Source organism: Scardinius erythrophthalmus (genome assembly GCF_964197995.2).
Source record: "Scardinius erythrophthalmus genome assembly, chromosome: 24".
NCBI classification, from domain to species: Eukaryota; Metazoa; Chordata; class Actinopteri; order Cypriniformes; family Leuciscidae; genus Scardinius; species Scardinius erythrophthalmus.
This window is the reverse complement of record NC_138244.1, coordinates 9,061,700-9,089,446: the sequence shown is the minus strand read 5'-3', so window position 1 is coordinate 9,089,446 and position 27,747 is coordinate 9,061,700. Positions and strand designations below refer to the sequence as shown.

At 38.9% G+C, this 27,747-nt stretch overlaps 3 protein-coding genes across 5 annotated transcripts; 1 reads left to right on the top strand and 2 right to left on the bottom strand.

The window, feature by feature from the left end:
• Positions 1-4,574: 4,574 nt before the first annotated feature.
• iftap (intraflagellar transport associated protein) lies at positions 4,575-18,536 on the bottom strand. Of its 3 annotated transcripts, none has more exons than XM_081356811.1 (7): positions 18,396-18,536; positions 12,670-12,812; positions 12,412-12,578; positions 10,840-10,914; positions 9,761-9,815; positions 5,627-5,766; positions 4,575-5,501 (listed from the first exon to the last, which is right to left on the bottom strand). In XM_081356811.1, exons 2-7 carry the CDS (start codon positions 12,800-12,802, stop codon positions 5,400-5,402), a joined length of 672 nt encoding a protein of 223 aa, XP_081212937.1. In that variant the 5' UTR covers positions 12,803-12,812; positions 18,396-18,536; the 3' UTR covers positions 4,575-5,399. The 3 variants fall into 3 exon arrangements, with proteins under 3 accessions (XP_081212937.1, XP_081212938.1, XP_081212939.1); XM_081356812.1 differs by lacking the exon at positions 18,396-18,536 and adding an exon at positions 12,952-12,995 and having other exon boundaries at positions 4,576-5,501; XM_081356813.1 differs by lacking the exon at positions 18,396-18,536 and having other exon boundaries at positions 4,576-5,501; positions 12,670-13,004.
• Positions 18,537-18,678: 142 nt separating this feature from the next.
• On the top strand, positions 18,679-20,271 carry rag2 (recombination activating gene 2; the record flags this gene model as incomplete). The annotated part of the gene is made up of 1 exon (XM_081356810.1): positions 18,679-20,271. The coding sequence occupies one exon, from the start codon at positions 18,679-18,681 to the stop codon at positions 20,269-20,271; it is 1,593 nt and encodes a 530-aa protein (XP_081212936.1).
• A 2,182-nt stretch (positions 20,272-22,453) lies between these two features.
• On the bottom strand, positions 22,454-27,535 carry rag1 (recombination activating 1; the record flags this gene model as incomplete). Its single annotated transcript, XM_081355372.1, has 3 exons — positions 22,454-24,201; positions 25,961-27,096; positions 27,222-27,535. The coding sequence occupies 3 exons, from the start codon at positions 27,533-27,535 to the stop codon at positions 22,454-22,456; spliced, it is 3,198 nt and encodes a 1,065-aa protein (XP_081211498.1).
• Between the last annotated feature and the right edge of the window lie 212 nt (positions 27,536-27,747).

The window sequence follows — 27,747 nt, the reverse complement described above, 5'->3', positions numbered from 1 at the left end:
ATTGTCACAGTTGTTAACATGATGGCTTTCTTCTTCCATGAGGGGGTTTGGCATCACAACAGCTTTGTTTCCAGGCGGACCGTTAAGAACGTGACACACGCGTCTCCCGGACATCCTGTAGAATTAATCAGATTACGACTTTGAAACTCCTGAACTTTCCAGTTTTTTGTGCCTTATGCTTCAAACGTTCAGCCAATGGTCCGTGGGTGTGATATCTGAGGCTGAGACTATTTAACAGCTAATTTAAAGGAAGTCTTGTACATTCATAGTAAATAGTTTACTTTCGCATTGAATAATGTGTGTAGGTATATAGACCTTCTTGGAAACTATAGTAGGCTGCTTTTATTTATTTTTTTTTTTATTTTTTTTCATTTAAATGTATTCAAAAAGTTTTAATTATAATTCAGTGGTCATTTTAAATGTAGAAATTGAGCCTTGTGTGTTCTCTTTATGTAGATTTATGTAAATATGCTATATGTGTTTGTGGATGTGGGTTACTTGGTTGGGCTCAGCTCTGCAGATGATGCTCCTGGAAGACAGACAAGAACAGTCTTGAGGCCAACTAGCAACACAACAGTGACACCCTCAGGAGAGAAATACTGAAAGAATATAGCCCACATCTCACTCAAAAAACACACATGGCTGCTAATAACTCAAGAGGATGCTGAACGACAGCTTTAATCAGGGGCAGAGCACAGGCACTCAGAAATAACAGTTAAAAGAAAGAAAATGCAGAGTGCAGAAAGGCTCGCTTGGTCCGATATGCTCAAGCTATTTAGAAATGATTGGCATGTTCAATTAAAGCAACAGTTGCTGGACGCTGGTTGTGATACTGACCGAGCAAGTTAGTAAATTAGCATATGCTCAATGATTCGAGAAATTCAATCAGTGAGGGGTCGTGGAAATTAAAGTCACATTTGGTTCTTCTCAACTATGTTAAAAATAAAATTGCTTTAAAGACAACGTGGAAATAAAATTGGTTTATTTACTATCTTAAGAAATGTCCCTGATTCCTGTCCCTGCACAATTCATCAATGCACATTATTCTTTAGAAAAAAAAACACTTTCTTTCTGCACAACTAAAACATGATTTTGAAAAATCATTTTAGAGAGATTGCACTAAAAAAAGACGTTTTATTTATTAAAATATATATTTAATAAATACATTTAATATATATACATTAAAATGACATTTAAAAAATGTATAATTAAATTATAAATTATTATAAAAATGTCCCTGATTTCTTAAGATTTTATGTATGATCTAAAAGAAATCACAAATTTACAATTCCCTAATATTCTCTGGTTTTCCATGACTGGGAATATTCTAATAATATAAAACTTTGACGCATACTGTAGGTCAACCATAGCACTGGCTAAAGTTAAGTTGCCTCATCCCAAAGAAAGTTTCTTTATCCTTCGAATCATTCCCTTATTATGCGTGGATGAGCGTGTCCTTGATAAATCCTTAATTTAATTAATGGATAATCAAAACTTAAACAGCCTATTAATGAGCTATTAGGGATATGATTGGGTTTTGCATTCCTGAGGATGTAGAACAAAATGGTGAATCTGGCAGCCAGCCTGGAGCAGAGCAACAGTTTAAAGAAACATCTTTTAACTGGTTTCTTAACTTTTTATCACCTGGGAGAGACTGTTGGTGCCCCACAAAACCCTTTTTTTTCTCGTTCTCACGCACCTGTTTCATATTGCGGGGGAAGGAACGGGGTTGCCCTCTTTATCTCTCCTGCAATCTCTCTGGTTTCTCTAACTGAAAGAGTTGAGGTTGTGACAGCGGGAACCCCACCTGGCAAACAGGAGCATCCACCTGGTACTGTAGGCCACTCGAGTCGAACCCTGCCTGGAAAAGGTCTCGCAGACTCACACACACATCAGAAATCTTTCTAAAACAAATCATGAACAGATCCAAAGCTGCAGGCATGGTTTGAGCCGAGATAAAGTGCTGCCGTTGCAGTGGTCTGCGATCTTCCACATGCTCGTTTTCATTGCTCAACTATTGCTTAGCAACAAGGCCAAGTCATAGAAACTGCTTTAAGCTGACTTCACAAATCAAGGAACATGAAGACAAAGTGTGCAATAAACACTTATTTTACAGTGTCAGTGTATAAAAGCATTTATTTGATTACATATTGTTCAAGACCGAAGCAGAGGCATGGGCGTTTATGGTCTTTAATGGGAAATTATTTACTCGACCTCATTGTTCAATGCTGTTATTTTTCTGTGGAACACAAAAGAAGTTTTCTTCCGTAAAACAAAAAGGCCAATTCACACTGCACCGACAGACGCCAACCAATGCCGTCAGTCAGTACGTCACTTCTCAGACATTCCATGACACGACAAAGGGGTTAATTGCTTTGTTTCCACAAAAAAAAAAACATAATTTACCAGTTTATTTACAATGTCTTAATCTCGAACTCACGTTAATGAGAGCACCACAGCGCATGCGTTCTGTGTTGACACGAGAGCAGACGTTGATGCATGAACAGGCGTTGGAGATTAATATTTTGTTATAATTTTGGGGGGGTTTCATGGATTACTGTCTTTATACCTTTTTGGGGCTTGAAAATGGTAGTTGCGTAGCTGTTAATGGAGGGACAGAAAGCTTTCAGATTTCATCAAAAAGATCTTTATTTGAGTTCTGAAAATGAACGAATGCCTAACATATTTTGGAATGACTTCAGGGTGAGTAATTAATGACATAACTTACGTTTTTGGGTGAACTATCCCTTTAAGACAACAAATATGGCACCTGGGTTGCTAACTGTAACATCAAATGTCATTGATTTTCACTTGTTTTGTGACCAAAAACATCATTGTCAAACCTGCAACATATTTGAATCGAGAATAAGTGTCATGGATGAATTGCTTTGAGGGCGAATCATAGCAAATAAATCCCACAATGACTTCAGAGCACTTGGAATATAGCACACAAGTCATATGGACAACTTTTAGGGTGTTTCACAGAAACAAATAGCATCTTATTAGCCTAGAAATCTAGACGCACCCTAGCGGCAGCAAAATGTATTTTGCAGCCAGGGCAGTCTAGCAACTCTCCATTGACTTTCGAGCTGGAAAAACCTAAATTGGGTCAGGCCAATCACGTCGTGTATAGAGTAGGCGGGGCGGGCTTAACATAATGACGACAGAGTTGCGACGGTTCCCTCCCACTTGAAAACAAAGAATGGCGGCTGCTGGCGAACATCTTTCGAATCGGCTTTGTCCGCGACTCTGGAGGACTTGGAGTTAAGTTCTTCTTTGAGAAAGAGCAAAGAACGGCACTTAAGTCATTCTTAAAAAAGGAAGATGTTTGTAGTTTTGCCAGCCAGATACGTTAGCTTCGCTGTTGGGAAAACGCTCTGGTTGGTTGAAGCGCTGTCCTATTGCGTGCAGAGGGAATTTGAAAGACAGCCGTTTATCCCGCCCCTCGGATTGAGCCGTGTCTATGGTGAGTTGCCGGACCAAACATCTTGATGTAGGTCTGGCTTGCCAGGCTAGCATCTTATAGGTTTGGAACTAAATGAGAATGTATATTTTAACAATCATGTTAACTTTTAAAATCAGTTAAGCTCTTTGCAGTGCTCTGAAAAGGTCTTGATGTCTACCAATTACTTGCCATGACAGAAGCAGACATTACAAATGCATGGCTGAAGAGACAGGGGACACTTTAAATATGCACACTTAAGCTCTGTTCCAAGTCTAGTCAACTAACTGCATAAACAGCAAGATAAGTGATATCTTAACAGTCACAGAACCTCATAAGTGAATGATGTGCAACGCTCTACATAGGCAGCAACTCACAAATAGTGTTTTGGACAACAGACTTGACTGATTTCAGTGAAGTTTGATCAAAGTCCCTTTCAGGCAAGTCATTTCACTCGGCGGCCATCTTTGAAATGCCCCTCGGGCAGCTATTTCAGTCAATGCAAGTGCAGCTCCTCTCTTTGAATGGAGAAACATCAAATTCTCCAAGCTTATGATAGCTTTTCATATTTCCATATTGGCTCTTTTATTTAGAAGGCAGGACTTATTCCTCCATATTACATATTATACTTTGTCCCATGCATCCGAGAGCTTAAAAGGATGGATGCAAGGTAGGAAGGCATCATGGCACGTTCGAATCCAATGTTAGTTTCACTTCCTGTCTCCTGAGATACCTTCAACTGACAGATTTTTGAAGGCACCATAGATGTATCCTTCGCTGCCTTTGATATCCCACAATCCTGTGCTTTCCATTCTGTGACAGTTGAGCTAAAAAACAAAGATGGCGTCTGAAAGTTGCGGTTGGTGGTCAGTTTTTGCATAAATGTAAATTTTGACCAACATTTTCCACTTTTTTAAGTCATTTCTAGTGAGAAATTACTATTACAGTAATTAAATTTTTACTTAGTTCTCATCTTCTCACACACACACACACACACACACACACACACACACACACACACACACACACACACACACACACACACCTATATTGTGAGATTTCCTGCTGTGTACATACATATATCATTTATATGTCATTTAAATGCTTAAAAACGCCCCCTCTGTAGGGATTTCAGGTTTGGGAATGTTTTATTGATGAGTTCTATTGATGTTTTAGTACAGGTAAACAACAGTTAAGTGTTGAAGAGTACTATTTTTTTGTTTCTTCAGAAACATTGGGTCACAGGGTAACAGGGTACAAAGAAAAGGAACTTTGAAAGTAGGGGAAATGAGAGGAAACATGCTGGGAAACAGCAAGACAATTCTTTTACGGCACGTACGGACATTCTCTGAAACGTCTAAAACGATCAAGTCAAGAAAAAAAAAGGGACAGATTCTTTTCATAGACATGTTGTGGGCTTTTATTCACGTTATGAGGTTTGTACGGAGAACAGAAAGAAAGTCCCTGAGCGTTTTGTTCAAGTGAATAAAACACAGTTAGACAGAGCGAGCAATTAATTACTTTTCCAAGTACATCAGAAAAAGAGTTACACCACAGGTCGCCTATTTGAGCTGTTGAGTCAGAAAATGAAAGCGTCTGAGCTTAGCTAGTGGTAAAATAATAACAATAATAATCATAATGACTACAAAACGAATACACATCATACGGTTTGTTTATGCAAAGTGCTTTTAAAGTGAATATACACATTAAAACATGCTCCTGGTCTTTTTATGAAGGATTCATCAAAGCAATTTTGTCTTCACTCAGAAGCAAGTCACTTTATGGAAGAAAAATGGGTCGTTTCTTAGTTTCTATGAACTAACATTAGTTTACTGAGTAGTACAGTTTCTGAAAACGGCAAAACAGCTGATCCATCGTTCTTTGGCGAAATGAAAACATTTCTGATCGCCTCAACGAGGACTTGAGAGATGTTAAAAGCATTTACAGCTCAAGATGGTCAGCCGTTCTGTTCCTGGATCACGTATTTGTGAGACAGCACAACGTTGTCGTAATCAAAGTCCTCATCCAGATGGAAAGGAACAACCTCTTCACTTTCATCCTGGAATAAACATTTTACAGGTTAATTCTGAATTTTACAGAGTCTCTGTGAAATGCATCAGAAAAGCGCATCTCAGTCTCTGAGTTACTGCCTGAGCTTGACTGCTCTCAGAGAGTTGTGTGTACCTGATTCTCAGCGGCACTGGGTGTGTGTGTCATCTGGTCTGTGAAAGTCGAGGAGATCTCCAGCAGTGTGTGGTGACAGAGCGATGAAGAGGAGACAGCTATCAGATCTTCTTCAATCTCACCTGGCAGTGCACATGTACCTGACAACACACAACAAGACACGCATGAATAATCATTTTCTTTTACCCAAAGCCATCCATCAGCAGTCATTTACAATCAGTTTCTTCTTTTACAGAGAAACTTCTGTCATTATTTACTCACTCTCATGTTGTTCGAAATTCTTTCATTCTTTCTTCCCGTGGAACACAGAAGAAGATATTTTGAAGAATGTTTGTGCCGCCGGCGATTACAATATAATGAAAGTGGATTGTGACTGATATTGTCAAGCTCCAATAAAGAAAAACAATACGACTTACTCACTCTATGTATGATATTATGAGTCTTCTAAAGCAATTCGGTACATTTTTGAGAGAAAAAAGAAAATTCCAGTCATTATTTGCTAAATATCATCCCCTCCCTTTTATGCAAAGTGAAATTTGCACAAAAACATAAAATAAACTTTTGGTGTAGACACAAGAAACTTTCACGTTAATGGTTTATTGTGCGCACATGACATTTAAAAAAATAAATAAAATGACATTCAACAAAAAAAAAAAATGCATTTTGAAAAAAGTCTCTGCATAGGGGAAGATTTATTTATTTTTTTGATAAGATTTTTGGCAAATAAATTAAATGTCGTAAAAATGTTTTTCGCACACATCAAAGTTTCTTGTGCAAATGTAAAAGTAGAAAAAAATATTTTAAATATATTCAGAAAAACGTTCATGTTTGAGGTATCTCGTGTGCACAAGAAAGTCTGAAATTTAAATTTTTAAAAAGTCTCATCGTTGGGGAAGATTTTTTATTTAGACAAGGAGATTTTAGGCAAATAACAAATTAAATGTCGGAAAAAAATTTTTTTGCACACATCAAAGTTTCTTGTGCAAATTTAAAAGTAGAAAACGTTTTAAATATACGCAAAAAAACGTTCATGTCAGAGGTATCTTGTGCGCACATGAAAGTCTGAAATGTAAACTTAGAAAAAAAGTCTCATAGGAGAATTTTTTTTTTATTTTTGAGATTTACAAAAGTCACAAACAGTGAAATTTCTTTTGCAAATGTAAAATTTTACACGCACACAAAAAAAATTTCATGAAGTTTTCATGCATGTTTAGATAAAATTGTTTAAAAAGTTGTCACGTGCACAAATAAATGTCTGTTTTACTCAGCAAATGTCTCTAGGAGTTTTGTAAAATCTTCAAACATGTAGCACACGTCACAACAGATGTGACAACTGATGTCAAACACAACTGATTAAACTCATCTTGTGACTGATTCATTGAACGCAAACAAATTAGATTTGTGCTTGCGTTTTTAGTTTTTTATTGTGCTTTTTTGTCCCTTTTAGAGCCTTCTGGAAAAGACATTCAGCAAAAAAAAAAATTACGTTCTAATGAAAACAAATGTGTTAGGAGTCTGGAACAACATTAGGATGAGTACATTTTGATTGAACTTACACTTTATGTTAAAAAGGAAGGATTAATGTGCCAACAAGCAGTTTTCATTTCCTGCATCTCTGGATTTGTGCAGTAGCTTATGTGTGAGTGAGAAAGACATAAGGCCTGGCAAGAGCTCGATTGATGCTGATGTTAATTAAACAGCTAATTACTGGCACAGTGAAAGTCATAGTTTCAGCTGCTGGGTGAGGACCAGGCGTCTGGGGTGTAGCATGCATTTCTGCGTGTTTGTTTGAGTGTATACAACACCATGTGTGTGTATGTTTGTGGACTGCACACCACTAAAGAAACCCCACTCACCCACGGCTTTCAGAGCAAGGTGGTCTCAAAAACAAGACCATTAACCAGCTCACTAAGGAAACACAGAAAGAAGCTTCACGCAGCTAATGAATCTGAAGGCTGTTGTTGTGATGCCATGTCGTGAACCTCTCTGACCAGCATGCGGAGGCGTGTTTCATTAAAACCGTAGGTACCCTGTAGCTCTTTTTGAGCTTTGATCCGCTTTAACCAGAACCGCCTTCCCCTCAACCCATTTTAAGATTCATCTGGATGGCCGACGCGTCACTGAACCCTGAAGTGAAGACCATTATTACTGTTTACCTGTACTGTACGTTTCTAGAGTTCACATCAAGGTTATTATAGTTTTGAAAAATTCACTTTACCTTTTTTTCTTTCATTTTGCAGTTGGGTTTAGTTACTTTTAATGGGGAATAAATCGTTTTTTATTTTGTTACTATTTTTAGTTTTTATGCATGCATTATATATCGTTTCATCCCTTGCAACGCCACAAATTGTTCTCGTTGCGCATTTCTAAGCAACACACAGAAACAGAAACGCAATAACTATAAATTATGCATAATTAGATGCAACTAACCCTAAACCAAACCCTAACATATAAGTAAGTACATGTAGTTAATTAATATTACTCAGTACTTAAAGGGATAGTTCACTTTGAAATTAAATTTTGGTATGTTTTAGCTTACCTCAAGGGCATCCAAGATGTAGGTGTCTTTTTTTCCGCAGTAGTTTCAATTTTGATATTTTTAGGTCAAACCGTTCTTGTCTGTCAGTTGTAAAATGCAGGTCTATGGTCACTGTCTCAAAGAGCATGCACAGAGTCCAAATTAAAACAATTCCTCATATATAAATACTGTTCGTTTTCTCACACAAATCGCTCGTTTCGTGTCTTAGGCCATCAATGTGTACTTACGATGGGGAATTGTTTAAATTGGACGATGGGGAATTGTTTTAATTTGGACTCTGTGCTTGCTCTTTGAGACAGTGACCATAGACCTGCATTATATAACTGAAAGACAAAAACGGTTTAAACTAAAAATATCAAAATTGAAACTACTGCGGAAATAAAGACGTCTACATCTTGGATGCCCTTGAGGTAAGCTAAAACATACCAAAATTTTATTTCAAAGAGAACTATCCCTTTAAATGCATAATTACCCTGCACCTTAAAATAAAGTGTAACCCAACACACTATAGTTATCTTTTATTCTTAAATGAATGAGTGTTTTTGATGGAATCCATTTGTTTGAGTGAATGGTTCAATGATTCTCTCATAAAGACGTCACTTGTTTTGTTCCTGAATGAAACGGCATTTTTGAACAAATCAATTTGGTCGACTGAATGATTCACTTATAAAGACAGTCACTTGTTTTGATCCTGAATAAATCAGCAGCTTTAAACAAAATGATTCAGTCAGTGTATTCATGATTCAAATGATTTACTCATAAAAGGCATTAAATTCATCATGAAAATATGAAACTGAAATAATGTTCTCTGTAATTCTATTTAGTTTTCATTCAGCTGTATTGCACTTTTATAGTTTCAATCATACATTTTTTGCCAATTGCCATTTTTATTTTGGTTACCAATTTTACCATTTTAATACCATTTTAGTACAGTTAGCAAACTTGCAGCAATAAAATGGCTGGAAAGTATTAATCTTATTCAACTATTTTATTTATTTTTGTATTAAACTGGTCATTGGAGTTTAAATGAGCCTCTCAGGCACTCAAGAAAAGAGCGACTCATTACAAGCCTGCACAGCGAGCGCTAAGCCTCGCCAAGCGAACGCTTGCCCCCGGCTCTAATGATGAGGGAGCGGTTTAGAATTTGCATGCATTGAATATGTGTAATAAATGGTAATATATTTAAATCAAGCTGTATGACAGCTCTAATTACAAAACATAGCATGCACATGATATCCACTAAACCCTATTAAAGGTAAAGTGAGACCATGCAATCCGTACATATGCACATGAAAAGAATATTTATGCGAGCATGCCGCACTTAAAATACATCCATACAGGTGATGCCAACATGTCGATGTATATTATGTGAATATTATGTGAATTTGTGATGGATCCAATTCCATTTGAAGCTGTTGTGAAATATGAAAAAGATGGCAAGAATTCACACCGATGTGCTTTACATAAGAAAAAAAGTGTAAAAACTTAAATAAAGACTCCAAATGTGCATCTAGGCCAGTGTAATCTAGCTAATCTAAACTGACTCGGTGTAAAGTGACATGTCTTTAAATGATGTTTTTTCGAGAAATAAACACCTGTAGCGTCAACATTTTCCTCTTCGTCCTCCGAATCTCCCAGATAATTGTCAAACTGCCAAGGAAAGAAAAAAGACAAAACAGTAATTAAATATACATTTTTACAGACAGTTATTTTAGAATTGATTATTAGCTTCACACAAACGGGTGCTCTTCACACAGAAAAGTTCATTCACAACTAACTTAAATAGAGTTTGACATTTACATACTGCTAAGCTAACATCACATTACTATAATAAGCATAAACATATAGGCCTAGCACACACCTATTAGGTAAAATAGTCCATTTTCATTAAACTGATTTATTAAACTGTTTTGGCTAACAATTGTTTCCAATAAGTTTGATAGTAGCATGTTGCTAAGCTATGACAACAGTTCAGTGTTAACAGTTAGCTTAGCATACGTTGATAATCTTAAAAAGGCACTGTACAGATAAATAATATGTAAAATACTCCTTTTATTTTAGATTAAAGTCTTGATTCACTTGATTCCAACAAGAGTTTAAAGTTAACATTAGCTTAGCATACTCTAATGATCTTAAAAATGCATAGCACAGACGTAAAAGTCCTTTTTACTCAATTGAATTCTTGACTATTTCCAACACTTTAACGTTATCGTTAGCTTAGCATACTCTGAGTTTAAAAATGCATAACACACAAATGTTGTCTTTTTTTATTAGACTGAAGTCTTGAGTTTAAAGTTAGTGTTGGCATACTCAAAGGTTAAAATGTGTAACACACAAACATTAAGTAAAATAGTTATTTTATATTAGATTGAACTTTTGACTTTATTCCAATAATTTAATGCAAGTGTTAGCTTATCACAATCTAATGAGCTTATATACACATAAACAGTAAGTAAAATAGTTCTGAATGAAATAAGAGCCTGTTTATAGGCATCTTGCATGAATTTTCACTAAAAACATTCTGAGATTGCATTCTCTGTGGAAGATATATGCAATGCTGCCTTAGAATATATGCAAAATAAGTTTTCTTCAAAGGCAGAATTATGTTGCTTTCAACCTTAAAATATTGTCTCTGTAAGTAGCTTGTTAGGTTTCGAATGTCCTGACCGTTTACCTTCACAGGTCTGTCTGGAGCAGAGCTTGATGGGCCGCCCAGTCTTCCTCCAACACAGCCGCCATCCAACAGCACCTATACAAGCACACAAACTCATAAACTCACTATCTCATTTCCTTTAATGATGCTCTGAAATGACAGCAGCTATGAGAATTGGTGTGATTACAATCAAAACAACATTATAATCAATACAGCTCTTTTTCTCTCCTTGTGGCGGAGAGCTAAATAATGCAGAGGCTTCTTTTTTTAGCATTGACTGCCCTGGGATGTTGGCTGATGTGCTTTGCGTTATTGACAGTAACTGGTGCTGTGGCTCGCCAGAGCCCCACTGAGATCAATACGCAAGCCAGGCGGGAGTCTTAAGCACCGTTCACACACACACACATACCGATAAGCAAAACACACATTGCAATGAACCCATTCAATACACTGAGAGGAGAATTCCAAAAGCCTTGAGGAAGAAATACACCAAAAAGAGGGAAAATAAAGAAAAATGGCCAATGGCTTGCCCACAGCTACAATGCTAACTTGGTTGCTAAGAGGTTTTAAGCTATAATTGCTATAATAATTTCTGAGTGAAATTAAACATGTTGATATGTGGTTGCTAGGTAGTTGCATTCAGAAGAAAAATGAGCGTGCTTACCAGTACAAAAATCACCACCATAACGCAAGGCTGTTATGCATGGTGGCCAGAGCATTGCTATTGCTAAGAGGTTCTAATTGGATTTAAATATGTGGTTGCTATGTTGTTGCAAGGCTGTAAAAATATGAGTGGCGCTTAAACATAGAAAAATCATCATAACTCTAAGTTGTTAAGCATGGTTGCCAAAGCGTTGCTATATGATTGCTAATAGATTCTGTTTGATTGCTAATAGATTGTGGATTTTATCCTGTTGATGTGTCATTGTTAGGCCATTGCATTCTGATAAAAATATGACTGGCGCTCATAGGATGTTTTGCATGGTTGCCAGAGCGTTGCTATACGGTCACTGAGTGAATTTTAATGTGCTGATATGTAATTGCATTCTAAGGAAAATGTGAATAGTACCCTGTTCAGTCTCTATGAAGCTCCTCCTTCCAAAAAGTGTAATGTGCACTGATTGGCCAGCTGGACCAGTGTTCAGTGATTGGTGTTTCTGAAAAGTCACGCCCCTTACCATAACCGCGAGTTTCAACACACTACTAGCGCAACTCAACTACGCCTTTTTTTGAGTATGCCTTGGGCTGGAAATTTTTAATAAGGAATATTGTGACGCGTTCGTTCCCAGAAGAAAACTCAAGGTTACAATCGAGGCGTTTCAGGGAGTGCAGAAACAGTGCTGGACAGTGAAGGACCTGTGTGTGTGTGTGTGTGTGTGTGTGTGTGTGTGTGTGTGTGTGTGTGTGTGTGTGTGTGTGTGTGTGTGTGTGTGTGTGTGTGTGTGTGTGTGTGTGTGTGTGTGTGTGTGTGTGTGTTAAAGCAGAAGGCTTAATTATTTTTTTAAACTTTGACTGAAGAGAAGGAGAGGTCTGCCTGAACCTCTCCCAGTAAAGACTGACGGTTCGAGCGGTTTGAATCTATAAGGCTGTGACCTCTTCCTGATCAGCAGTCGGTGAGCAGCCATTCGCCTGTCCCATCCTTCGGTATACGCTCTCCTCCATCTCTGTCACTCCATCCTCTCTTTGTCGCTCTCGGCTGCTGTCCATCTCTCTGTCTCCATGTCCTCTAGGAGCAGTCAAACGCGTATCCCTCACGTTCTCTGCAATGGGAAACGACAGTGAAGACCACAGGCGAAGGGTTTACGGACGTATCCGAGGAAAGAAGATGTATGTGGCGTTCAGTATGCTCACCTGGGGTCAGGTTCGTGAAGGTGGACAGGAACTGCTCATACGTTTGCTCCGGGGAGTTGCAGAACTGCTCCAGAGCTTCAGTCATGGCTTGGTCATGGTTGTCCACAACCGAGCCATTAACTAAACCTGTCATCCTGTCAAACCTATCCACATTGAAAAGAGATACAGAAAGAAACAGAGAAAGAGATATTAAAAGAGATATTTGTTTACACCACGCAAACCTTGAAGAAAACCAGAGAGCCTGAACCAAGCCAAATGAAAAGGAAGTATTGGTATAAAAACCTGAGAAAAAGAATGATGAGGGGATTCTGCTAGGCTGCACTTTTTTACAGGTCACTTATCATAGCGATATGCATTATAGCTGCATTAGCCCTGATTGGAATAAAATTATCATTTTGAAGTTCAGCTTAATTACAATCAATGACGGCTGGGGAGGGGGGCGGGCAGTGATTGCCGTGACATTAAAATATAATGAAGAATGGCGTGATAATCGTCAGAAACTACGAGCTGTCGCCGTGTCATTCATCACGAACACGCCCCAGGGAGAGCCTTCTTCAGGCGGCACAACATTAGCAGGGACAGAAACAGGTGCTACACTAGAGTCTAATTACTCTCCTCTATCAATAATACAGCGCAAGTCCTTGCAGGGCTTCAGGCGTCAGCTGCACTGCTGGTCCACTTCTTCCTTCTCTCATGGAATACAGCTTGTGCCAGCACAAATCCCAAAATGTTGGCGTTAAAAAACTACGGTCAGGATTTACTAAAGACACGCAGTAAAAAATTAGCGATGAAAGCAGTGGGCACAGTTATTGCATATGCATTTGTAGGAGTTTCTCTTTCAGGTGCAAAATTCATGGGAGGAGAGTATTTAAATGAATCACGCAAGGTGATTTACTAAAGTTTGCCCTCGTCAATTTACTGTTGTTTGCGCCATTATTTACCTGCCAACCTTAAACCAAACGCTAACTGGTAGATTGCGTTGGTTATTATGGAACTGATCTGACAGCGTCTGTGTTCTTTTATTTTATCAGAACTTTCCACTCCCATCGGCGGTTTTGGAATTGTGCTCTCACGCTAATTTGCCCTGTTTAGTAAATCTGGCCCATAGACTGTTAGTACTACACGTATGGAATACCCAGATTTGCTAAAAAGTGCAGTATAGGAAGTTTGCGAAGTCCTGTATTCCACAATGTTCTGCATTTAATTTGACTTTCCATTTCAGTCATATCAGCTTAATTTTATATCCACCTAAAAAAAGGTTAAAATGTGTATCCTTGCATGCATACTGTTTTTAAAGAATAATACAGTGTATATCAATGTTGTTTTTGGTAACTAAATTGTTTATGTTTATTGAAATAAAGCTGAAATATAAATATTAGATGAAAAACTTAAAAAAACGTACAAAACAAAAATCAGAAAGGTTGCATTCGCAACAAACTGACATAAAACAGGTTTAAGTTAAAGGTGGTATCAGTGATTTCAGGCCCAAAAATATTTGATCACATTCATCTAATCTTTCCTAACGATCCGCTAGCTGCCCGCCCCATAAGCATGCCGTCAAAAAACCGCGTCTCTGTAGGCAGCCTAGGCTCTGAGATCTGCACACAAAAACAAATGGTTTAGCCAAACACTTTTTGTTTCAAACACTGATTGGTTGGAACACTATTTGTTTTGGTTTTGAGTGTTTGGCTAAACCATTTGTTTTTGTGTGCAGATCTCAGAGCCTAGGGTGCCTACAGAGACGCCTTTTTTTGACGGCATGCTTATGGGGCGGGCAGCTAGCGGATCGTTAGGAAATATTAGATGAATGTGATCAAATATTTTTGGGCCTGAAATCACTGATACCACCTTTAAATGAATTAGCCAATTACAATTGAGCCATCTCCTGGAAATTAGTTTTTGCAGGGTTGAATGTCTGATATCCAATCATTGCATTTTGTGGTCCTACGCCTTCTGCAGACGATATATAAACATATAAATACATTTAGACCACTTTACTTAGTGATTGCTATCAGGATGTGAAGAGACTTTCAACCAGCATAACAAACAATGTTTCTGGAACAAATCACCTACCCTGCTTTTAATGATTTAAACAAATTGATTCTTTAAAATGAATCGGACACCAAACACAAGAAACTGCATGCTATATTATTATCAATGAGGTAGTCTGAAAGTGATATCTCCGTTCATTAAAATGCAAGCATTGTAGTTTTGTTGTGTTGTGTTGCGTTTCAGTCTCCCTTCCGTCTCTTTGTGACAGAGCTGGCAAACAACAGCATTTATTTGCCTGCGCCGTATGCAAATCCGCGAAGGGACTCAACAGGTTTATTTTACAGCATCTGTAAGTGTGAACACCGGCATGTAAGTGCACTTGAGCGGGAGGATAAAGCTCTCCTATGCGCTTGGAGACACCGGAGGAATTCTTTCTGTGTGTGTTGCGCCTCAGGGGAGTCGCTCATCCTCCTCTTCATGGCCCTGCTCTTCAGACACAGGTGCTCCGCTGTTTGTGTTTTTCACTGTTCTTCCAGGCACTCGTGGTTACGGGTCTTTGTTTTTGCACTCTCGCACACACACACACACACACATTTCTCGGCCTCCAAAACAAACACGCAACTGCACGAGGGCTCTGAAACACAAAAACATTATGCTAATGAGACCGGCACAGCTGTTCCCTTCTTCTCCCTCTCTCTCTCTCTTTCTTTCAACACCAGTCGCCTAATTTCTTTCATTCCTTTAAAGAGCCGCCAAGCAGAAACAGTTAATGCAAATATAAGCCTGCGGGAAATAAGGAGTATTTTTACAAATCCGAGCTACCCCTCCTGCCAAAATGTGATGTGTGACTCACGCATTCTGTATTTGGTGTAATGAGAGTGAATCATTCTGCTCCTCACTGAACCTGATTGCACACAGACCACTCAGATACACAGAGGAGACCATTTTAACAGCACATTACATAGAGACGGGCTACACTGTCACAGATGCGATTATGAAGAGTGTGATTTTGGTGTCGAATGCAGGTCATAAAAGAACCCGAAATCTGTGTGATGGCAACGTGCAACGTGACACAATCTCAGCCAGTAAAAGATATTTTGAGACTTTACAATTCGAGTGCTCTCATATGCATTAATTCAAGCTTAACTAATGCACAGATAATCACATGTTAATGTAAGACTCATGAGGAACTAAACCACTCATTAATGATTACTCCATCAGCAACTAATAAAGAGTCTAAATGATTGACAGATTAAGTAATATATGAATTGCTATTGACTAAACGCTTCATCATGTAATAATTCCTTAACACAGGGGTCTTCAATGTTTATCAAGGACCCCTTAACATAAAGGTAGGGTACTTTTTGTTAAACTGGTTTAAACTCTCTTCACATCCTGATAGCAATCGATAACAGAAATGTTCTAAATATTAAAACATAAATATATCTTCTGTGGAAGTCTCAGGATCAAAAAAATTTCATCCAATCATTGCATTCGGCTTATGCAGCGTTCACACCATGTCCAAACTGTAATTACGTTCTACCCTGAGTTGATCACGTCCTCAAACACGTCCATGTGAACACTATCAATGGGGAAATGAATCTGTAGCAGTCATGTTGTGCAAGTAAGAGCTCTGTTAGTTGTTTATGTTAATGTTATGTGCTTTTGAGACATGAGGTGATTTAACGCCGTCTCTTGTGACGCTTTGCACAAACTGCTGTGCGTTCATGTGTTTTGAAGGATGCGTGACTTTGGAGACGCTCTGAAGGGAGGGTGGGATCTCATGCTTTCAAAGCTAACTTGCTATTGCTAGCCTCTCTGCAACTGCCTACCTTTAACTAATAGTGCAAATGAATGCGTTAATTGCCACAATTGGTCAAAGCTATGTACTTCAACTTTCAGTTGTCTGCTTTAATTAATCATTAGCTAATGATTTGCAAATTTGGCACGACTATTAACTAATTGTTAAGTAATATGGTTATGGGTTTAGACATCCCCTCTAAAGGTCTGTAGGGCAGTTGCACAGTGAATGTAATGTCACAGAATGTGTTTGAAGGATGGGTAAGTTGGGCAGCACACAAATATCAGCACACCAGAATCTGAACTACTGACCGCTGTTACACCGTGATTAAACTTGACGTGACCATTATCGCGTCACCATTATTATCACCATTGCAAGTCCATTTGTCCTTCGTAACTGAAGTCTTGTAATATGAAATATAATGTGGCATCAGTTTACTGTGGGTTGTGTGGCGTCGCACCACATCCAGTGTAGTATCATTTATTATAATGGGTTCTATTGTCTTTGTCCGATCTAGACACAGTGTTATGAAAAAGCAGTGCTTGGCCGCATGTTCTCAGTATCCTGCTTTTAAATCCAGCTGGACCTCAAGATTAACCTGACATATTCCTGTGCCATGAACAACAAGGTACTGGATGGGGCAGTTCATCTGGCACAGTGGAATCCCGGTTGTAGACGGCTGGAAATTGAAATCCATGGCTTAGTGTGGATGTCAAAACCAAAATGACATATTACTTAATTAGTTTATGTGCCACAACAAGTAAAGACATAACATTATAATACCTTTGCAAATCATTAGCTAATGATTAATTAATGCAGATGACTGGAAGTTGAAATACATGGCTTCGACCCATTCCGGTAATTAACACATTAATTTTACGCTATTAGTTAATACTAAGGAATTAACATATTATGACACATTTAATTAATAACAATTCATATATTACTTAATCTATTAATCATATAGAATCGTTATTAATTGCTGATGCAGTAATCATTAATAAATGGTTTAGTTCTTCATGAGTCATACATTAACACATGATTATCTGTGCATTAGTTAAGCATGAATTAATGCATATAAGTTGTGTAGTGACAAAATGTATATAACTTATTATTATTAATATTATTATAACTGAAGTGCCAATCACGCTACATAGTGTCACCATGGTAAGTTTACATTTTGGAAGATAAAAGTTACATCTGGGAGATCCATAATGTATGAAAAAAAACAGCAACTCAGCTGATTTGCAAACTGACAAGTGAATGAATCATCAATTGAACTGTAAAACACAAACATAAAGTCCATATACACAAGCCAATAATACACCGAGTTTGTACTTGTTTTCATTCAAATTTGTGCGAGTTGTGTTCAAACACCTGTTGTTAGCAGCAGTTACAGGCAGTTAACCTCAAGATGAGCCAGTCAACCTTCACAAACACTGAACCTCAGCCACTGTCACTAAACCATTTGCTTTAATATCTCAAATAAAAGTTAGCAGCACCAAACAGCTCCCAGATTTCGGAGTGCATTGACCAGGAGGTAAGAAATATACATATTATAAGGATGAATATTGTTAAGACTATATTCTAGATATGCAATATTTGGACTGTGGTAGGCTATTCTGGTGCCATATAGAGTAGAATTAAAATAAGCACGTAGGTTAATGACGTGTTTTTATAATATAATTATTAAAGTATGTCGTGATTTAAAGATTGTTATTTTCAACTTGTTGTAGTGTATCACTAGTGTTGACAGCCAGCGCTTGCTTAACGTACTTGTTTAATAACGTTAAATAAAAATTCTCTAATTTGATTAGCTACCTAAAGACATTAAAACGAATCTAAAACGTGTAAAAAGAAAAAACGCTGCTAGCTTTTAGAAGACAGTAAGAGAAAAGGAGAGAGGAAAGCTTATAAAATATCTCAGACGTACCGTTTAAATGTAGAACGAGAACCCCCAGTTTCGCATTGGATGCTGGGTAATGTAGTCGTTTTATTGCAAGCTTAACGCGATCATCTAAGAAAAACGGCAATAAAGAAAACTACAACTTGTTTCCTGTGGGAATGTTTCTGTGGTATTATGGAAACAGGGAAAGGGTTATATGGTTCCGCATTTTTTTTTCATACTGAATTTTATTATGTAATATTTCATTTATCATTAAAAATAATGTTGTTGTTGTTTTTTTATTATATTTCACACAGCTCACTGCAAAAAGATGTCATTAGAGCCTATAACTGCTGTGAACTGTGCTGGCCTCGTGCAGCCAGGCTTCTCCTTACTAGAGCTGGAGGGTGATGTTTACCTCTTTGGTCAAAAGGGCTGGCCGAAACGCTCATGTCCAACTGGTGTATTTGGTGTCCGCATAAAAAACGGAGAGCTGAAGCTGCGAGCCATTTCATTTTCAAACAACTCCTGTTATCTACCTCCCCTCCGATGTCCTGCGGTAGCTCATTTTGAGCCTCGTGATGGCAGCCCTGAATGTTACCTCATTCACGGTGGCCGAACTCCCAACAATGAACTGTCTTCAAGTCTCTACATGTTGAGTGTAGACAGCAGAGGATGTAATCGTAAAGTCACATTGCAATGTCAAGAAAAAGAGCTGGTTGGAGACGTCCCTAGCGCTCGTTACGGCCACACCCTCAGCGTGATCCATAGCCGAGGGAAGACCGCCTGTGTTTTGTTTGGCGGCAGGTCCTATATGCCCCCCACCGAGAGGACCACGGAGAACTGGAACAGTGTGGTGGACTGTCCACCTCAAGTCTTTCTTATTGACCTAGAGTTTGGTTGCAGTTCAGCCCACACCCTCCCCGAGCTCACGGATGGCCAGTCATTTCACGTAGCTCTAGCGAGAGAGGACTGTGTCTACTTCCTGGGCGGTCACATCCTCAGCTCCGATTGCCGACCACCTCGTTTGATCCGCCTACGTGTGGAGCTTCTCCTAGGAAGCCCTGTCATCACCTGTAATGTTCTTCAAGAAGGTCTCTCCATCACCAGTGCCATAACCTCTCCCATTGGCTATCATGAGTACATTATTATCGGCGGGTACCAGTCTGAGACTCAAAAGCGCATGGAGTGCACCTACATTGGCTTGGATGATGTCGGAGTCCACATGGAGCCACGCGAACCTCCACAGTGGACCAGCGAAATAAGCCACAGCCGTACTTGGTTTGGTGGCAGCCTGGGCAAAGGAAGTGTCTTGTTTGCAGTCCCATCAGAAGGAAACCCAACCCCACCAGATGCCTACCATTTCTACCAGGTAAACTTCCAGAAGGAACCAGATGGAGAAGCATCAACTCAGGGATGCAGCCAGGAGTCCACTGACTTTGAGGACTCTGCACCTTTGGAAGACTCTGAGGAGCTCTACTTTGGCCGAGAGCCTCATGAGCTGGAGTATAGCAGCGATGGAGAGGGTGACACCTACAATGAGGAAGATGAAGAGGATGAATCTCAGACAGGCTATTGGATCAAGTGCTGCCTCTCCTGTCAGGTGGACCCCAACACCTGGGAGCCCTACTACTCTACTGAGCTCACCCGACCTGCCATGATCTACTGCTCCAGGGGTGAAGGTGGACATTGGGTCCATGCCCAGTGCATGGAGCTCCCTGAAAGCCTTTTGCTTCGCCTCTCTCAAGGCAATAGCAAGTATTTCTGCTTGGATCACGGAGGCCTGCCCAAGCAGGAGATGACTCCACCACGCCAGATGTTGCCACTGAAGAGAGTCCCAATGAAGATGACCCATCGCAAGGCTCCAGTCTCACTGAAAATGACCCCAGCTAAGAAGAGCTTTCTGCGAAGACTTTTTGACTGAATTGTTGATGTTCTGGTCTGTTATATATCATGATATAATATCATTTTACATTGTTTTTGAAGTTTATTTTGTGTTCATTTTAAGAATATTAATTGATTTTTATATTTACAAAAATTGGAGAAGTGTATTTTTTCATACTGATAAAAACAACAGAAATGAATGGTTAAATCAATGAAAATGCTTATGGCAGTATTAAATGCATTTTTTTTTTTTTTACAAGTCTTGTTTATTATTACTAAGCTGATGATTTGTTGCTTTTTTAAATGTGTGGAAAAGATTGCAGAGTATGATTTTCTGTTTTAATAAAGATAATTACACAGAGTTTACATTTTAACCTCATGTTATGCTTATAATTATAATATATGCACATATTATGCAGACACATTAGATAAGTCAATAACGTGTGTGTGTGTGCATATATATATATATATATATATATATATATATATATATATATATATATATATATATATATATATATACATATGTATAGGTATATATACACACAGACATACATGTTCTTGACTTATCTAATGTGTGTATATATATTTATATATACACATTCACATTCAAGAACATACATATATACTGTATATGCATGTTCTTGAATGTGAATGGAACATCCATGTCAGTCTTATCTACTCTATTTGTCTCCAACCACATACAAAAGGACACACACACAAAAAAATTACAATCTCAATTAAATTTTTGGTGATTTTTTTTTTTATTTACCAGATGGAACTGGAGAAAAAAAGTCATTTATTACAAACCAATTATATTCAGTTATTAAGAAAAAGTCCATAAGTTCATGAATTACAACAATCACTGTAATGTTCTTGCACAATGAAAGAAAAAAATAACGATAGGTCATTACAAGAACATCACCAGTGCCTTTGTGCAAGTCTACACAAATTTTGTACACGTGTAGACAAGTGTTTGCGAACAGTGCAATGCAGTGTTTCATTTCAAATTAAAAAAAGAACATAAAACAATTTAAACATATGTAAAGTTTTACACACACTACTTACATCATGTTTTTAATAGAATGATGTGAGGTACCTTTGGTTTATTTATTTTAAAAACTTACCCAAAGTACAAAGAAAAAATTCAAGCATTTAGAAATGTTGTATAATGTATAATATCAAAGAATGCAATGACATAATTCAAATCATGACAAAGAAATCAATCAAGTAAAGACACAAAGAAATCAGTAAAATCACTTCATAAAGAAATCAATCAAGTAAAGACACAAAGAAATCAGTAAAATCACTTCACAAAGAAATCAATCAGTTCAAGTCGAAGTAAGAAATGGATCACTGAAATCCTCTCGTTTTAAGAGAATACAATAAACACAATGAATTAAACCTAATACTATTAAAAAATAATAATAATCGGAAACATAATTAATAAATTGAGGTACAAGTTTGAGATGAACAGAGCTCATATCTCTGAACTGCAACATAAAGAAATTCTGACAATAGTCAATAGGTTTTATCGAGTAAAATACGCTGCCATTTCTTCAAGAATATTTGAAAATGTGTTTGTGTGAATGGATATGGTGCAAATGTCCTGAGGGACCTGTAGGATTGAAGACTGAGGTAGAAATATAAGGTAAGGTCTAAATAACTGTGCAAATGCTGTAGCATAGTGTCTATGGGAGTCATTTGTGGACCAGTTGAGCACCATTCAAAACACTGCATTGATAAAATAATCCTTCTCTCTAGACCTCCTGCAAAGAAGACAATTTGTGTTTTCTAATTTCATTTTGTCTTTGTCCTGTGTGATATATTAGTACAGCCATCATAAATGTGGGGCTCCTTTAACACAATTTCACTGACTTACAACTCCCTCATAAGTTTTCATAAACAACCCTTCTGGATGAATTCGTGAAGTTGTCACAACCTGGCAATACAATGAAATCCCTCATATTTCACAAGCAGCAGGAGATAAAACACAGACAATTTGTCTGTCAAATCTGGGGAGAAAAAAAAGCTCTGCCCATATAATTTTATCTCTGCCATAAAACAATTTAGCTCACGTTTATGCACTGGCTTCAAAAAAATAATGAAGTGAATAATAAAGCCATTAAACGTGATATTACATCTCATCTCAAGAAATAAAATCAATTACTGAACAATATTTTCATTAGCAAGAAAAACGGTCCATTAAAGAAAGTCAAAACTCAAAAATCTGGAACTTCAAGAGCCACATCAAATTCATCTGTGGTTTCTTCTGGGTTGAATGTGGCTTGCATTGCTTTTGCTGAATTCTTATGAGCCTCCATAAACTTCTGAAGAGACTTGGAGGTGTACAGCCAGTGGTGTTTCAGTACATCTTCAAGTTCAAACGTTTTGGACTGCCTCGCATTCATCTTCCGAAAACGTCTGAACAGCTTGTTCCCAGACTCATTGCCTTCACTGGCCCATGCTCCGATAGACCCGTCTCTCTCAACAATCTCAGGAACATGCGCCAGAGTCTTGTGGAGGTAGTTGGTAATCTTTCCATCATAGCGGTACTTAAATGTGGTGGAAAGGAGGTCAGCAAATTGCTGAGAGTTGTAGCTATATCGACAGAGTTGGTCCGGGCAGTCTCGGGAGGGACAGGTGGATCGCCACACAGGCTTCATCTGGATGTAGAGTTCCATCAGTCTCTGTAGAGCCTCACGTCGTTCCTCTGAAGGAACCAACTCACAGACCACCTCCACAGCCTCGCGTGTCATCAGCCGGCGCGCATAGTTTCCATTCATCCTCATCACAGGCTTGAGTTTCAGTTTGTTTCTTAGCTGTTTGTCCAGGGTTGACCGCCAACGGCGGCGCTCCTCTCGACTCGGATTGCTCTTCTGGTAGACTTCGCCGATCTCATCCTGAAAGATCTTATAAAATTCAGTCGCATTGCCAATGTCGCAGTGCAGGGCATCCAGAGTAGGCTGGGTCTCCATGAAAGGCTTTGCGGAAACCCCTTTGACCCGGTCACGGAGTTCATCGGCGGACTCTGAGAAAGGATTTTTCCTCCAGATCTCGTAGCGCTCAAGATTTTCATCGTGGCTACGTGTGATGGAATGAAGCACCATGTTTTGAGAGGCTTCAGCTCGGGTTGAGTCGCAGAGTGTGCATACATAAGTGGAGCCTGATGCTTCTAGCCCTTCCATTTCACGAACCATCTTCTCATCGTAGCCTGTACCCCGGAAGAAGAATCTAAATGAGCGTAGCAGACCACCAACAGATATGATAAGTCGACTTTCCATCATGGCTTTCCGCTCTGCTACCACAGGTCCCAAGATTGCTGTCAGGGTCTCGTGGTCAGACTCATCCACAAACATGAGGCACAAAGGTCTACAAGAGAGCTCAGAGTTTGGCTTTGGTTCCTGGAAGATGGTGATGCCATCATCCTCACCCTCAACTCGGATGGAGATGGACATGATTGTGAAGGAAAACCTCACCGCCTTCTCAGGAACCGCTGGACCGTTTCCATGCTTCTCGCTGACATCTCCCATACCATCACATGATTCTTTCACCACCACTGTAAAGCCAGAGGTGCAAATGCTGTCATCTAGCCCCCTCTCTCTGAGTCCTTCCATTATGTCCTCCTCCAGGTCTTTTAATGCAGAAACCAGTGCCACATCGTAGCGGAATCGTCTGGAAATGGTATCCGCAGGGACATCCTCAACAAAGGTTGTCCAACCGGAGAGGCCATCAATGATGCCCACATCCCAGGAGCTGGAAACGTTTTTTAAAGCTGGCTGCCATTCAAATTGGTGGAACCCGGGGAGAAGCTCTTTCTCAGCATTGCGTAGTGTGTGCAGGGGCTGGAATATCTGGCGGCCACTAGTGGCCTTCACAGTGCGATACATCTTGTGGTACTGACTGCAGCTAAGGAAGGTGTTGACCCTTATAGCCAAACACACTGCAGGATGCAGACCAAATCCCCTGCCTGAAAGAGAATACAGAGGGAAAACAAAACTGTGTGAGATGGAGTCAGAAGTTTGAATTCACATAACTGTGTTTCCAGAATAAACTCAAAATAAGTGAGACTGTGAGCCTGAATGTGGTTATGGACTGATTTCAGAGCACCAGCAATTGAATGCAACAATATCTGTAATTCCGATTATAACTGCAGCATGAAATATGTCCTAATTGTTCTAGATCAGAGAGATTATTAATGCTTAAGTTAGAAGAGAGGTGACTCAGCTGGGCTGGAAATACTGATATTGGCTGCTGATGAAAACAGGCACCAGCTGGACCCTGTTCCCCTGGGGGGTTTAGACTGTATCTATGTCATTTGCAGATACAAGGGCTACTGATGTTGTTTTCATCCTAACAGGCTCTTTACAAGAATTGTTATTGAGTATTGAGTTTCACATACACTACCAGTCAAAAGTTTTGGATCTGTAAGATTTTTAATGTTTTTAAAAGAAGTCTCTTCTGCTCAACAAGGCTACATTTATTTGATAAATAAATTTTTTTTTAAAGTGTAATATTGTGAAATATTATTACATTTTAAAATAGCTGTTTTCTATGTGAATATATAGTAGTGTAATTTATTATTGTGATCAACAGCATCATTACTCCAGTCTTCAGTGTCACATGATTATTCAGAAATCATTCTAATATGAGGATTTGATACTCAAGAAACATTTCTCATTATTATTAATGTTGAAAACAGTTATTTGCATTTTTATTTCAGGATTCTTTGATGAATAGAAAGTTCAAAAGAACAACATTTATCTGAAATAGAAAGCTTTTGTAACATTAAACACTACCGTTCAAAAGTTTGGGGTCAGTAATAATTTATATTAAATTTTTTTGGGGGGGAAGGAAATAAAATAAATCATTACTTTTATTCATCAAGAATTAATTAAATTGATCAAAAGTTACAGTAAAGACATTTACAATGTTACAAATGTTTCTATTTCAAATAAATGCTGTTTTTTAAACTTTCTGTTCATCAAAGAATCCTGAAGAAACATTTTTTTTCAACATAATGAAAATATTGATAATAATGTTTTCTGAGCATCAAATACGCATATTAGAATGATTTCTGAAGGATCATCTGACACTGAAGACTGGAGTAATGATGCTGTAAATTCAGCTTTGATCACTGAAATAGATTACATTTTAACAGTTATTTTCAATTGTCATAATATTTAACAATATTACTGTTCTTTTCTTTTTTAAATCAAATAAATGCAGCCTTGGTGAGCAGAAGATACTTCTTTTAAAAACATAAAAAATCTTACCAATCCAAAAATTTTGACTGGTAGTATATGTGTGTGAGTGTGTGTGTGAGCACATTCAGTAAAGTGGTGCTTATTCTATTTAAATTGACAGTGAGGCACATAGGAAAATAATTCATGATTTTTTTTGTCAAGATAGCCTCGTGGATGTGTTTAATTTTTCATATCTAGTTTCAGGTAGTAGCCTAAACATGAACATAATTGTGTAAAATTACATGTTAAAGCTGTTGTTCCATGAAAAATGAATACAATTAACTGCAGTCAGGCATTGAAAATTAGGCTAGTTCATTATACAAAACAAATGATGCCATATATTAGGTTGTAAAAACGTTATTCTTGGTTGCTCTCAAGCTTATGTAAGTCAATAATGCATTATCTGTTCATTCTATTTGTATTCATCTGACAACAACTGCTTTGACAGTCACATATTGTGGGTGACGTGTTTCTTGGCATTACCTTGCATCATAGCTTCCAGTTCATCTGCTTGTTTGTGTTCATTCCCGGCTCTCAATGCCAGAAGGAAGAGCGTCAAACAGACAGACTTCACATCCCCTCCTTCTTCCTTTTCAGCAAACACCTTCACCTGGTTCTTCAAGTCTCTCAGCCTGTGTTTTTGAGCCCGACGGGTCAGCGACAACAGGTGCTGTCTAGGGCGCCCACCTTTGTTGACTGGCAAGTAGCCATTGAGATTTTTCTCTGAAGGTGTTTGTTCTTCCTGAGACTCTTTTTCATGGTAGTGGTTAAGGCAGTGTTCCCTAAAGGAGTCCAATCGGACCCAGTCGCTGCATCCTTCGCTGGGGCAGAGCAGAGGAAGAGAGCTGAGGGTGGCAAGGAAAAACTTGGCTGGCCTGGTCAGGTGGGTTGGGTTCAGGTGTTGGCTACAGGTGGGACAGTTCGGGCCCAAAGCTCGACTGTACCTTACTATGCAGACCCGACAGAACAGGTGCCGACACGGTGACTGGACAGGGTCGGAAAGCAGGTGATCACACACTTGGCAAGTAACAGCACGTAGCAAGTCCGCTGGGACTTCGGGAGGGATGAGCTTAGTGCTCAGATGGTCCCTCTGGCATTGTGTGATATTCTTTACCCATTGTCCTCTCTGCACTGATAGTTTTAACCATTCTTTCCCACCTGATCCCACAGGATTCTCTGTGGTCTGTCTCCACAATCTATTGGCACCTGAAGTTTCTGGAGAATCCCTCTTGATTCTCTTTGGAAGGCTGTGTGCACCTTTAAGTGGTTTGGCCCGCTTCCTTCCCATTCGCTGAAAAGAGATCTTTTTAGGGAAGCAGAGGTTGCAGTTGGAAGTGTGGGACTTCCAGTCTGGGATCCGGGTCCTAGTGAAAGAACAGAAACCCCCTCCCCTCATGGCAGCAGTCCAGCATCTGTGACAAAACAAAGACGGATGTACCGTCTCCATGTCGGTTGTCACATCCACCTTGAAGACCTTCAAGATCACCTCCGGCCAGGTGACGAACTTGCAGCCCATTTTGCGCAAGGCACACCGGCTGGACTCTTCCAAGTCTCCCTGGACTTCATGCGATGGACCTTTAGTCTTCCGTATTGTGAGGCCACAAAGACGACACAGGCTTCTGCAAAAGACGCAAGAAAAAACTAAGCTTGACTCTGATTAACAATGATGCTTTCAAATACAGTATGCACAAGTCAACTGAACATCCAGAATTCATAAATCACTCAATATTATCATTAGACTCACTTGAGAAGATTCATATGTGTATCAATCTCCTGCAGCTTAAGGTCCACTCTCTCTCGAGTGCTCTCCACGTTTTCCTTACTCTTCCCTCCAAAACAGAGCTTCATAACACTGCCTGGAGAGCCTGCCATCTCCATCTCCACCTCCACCTCAGGCTGGTTTTCCTTTTCCACCGGTGTTTCATTAGACAGAGGGGCCTTCTCCATGGACTTGACCCGAAAGAGCTTAAACTTCCATTCCGAAAACTTAGGATGAGACAGTTCGTCAGGCATGGAGGCTCTGGGAGCATCTTCAGAACTCCACCTCCCTTTCTCCATGGCGTCAGCTTAGATTCCGCTGCTTTCAAGAGAGAGAAAAGAAAGTGAGAAGGAATAAGATTAATTCTTTATGAATCGAGAGTTTATGAGACTATGAGATTATGAGATTAGTTTGGCTGCCAAGGAATATTCTTAGGTGTAATAGAAAAAGGGGGTTTCAGGATTACAAATCCACAAAAGAAGAGGAAAACATCATTATTTCCAAGGCTGTG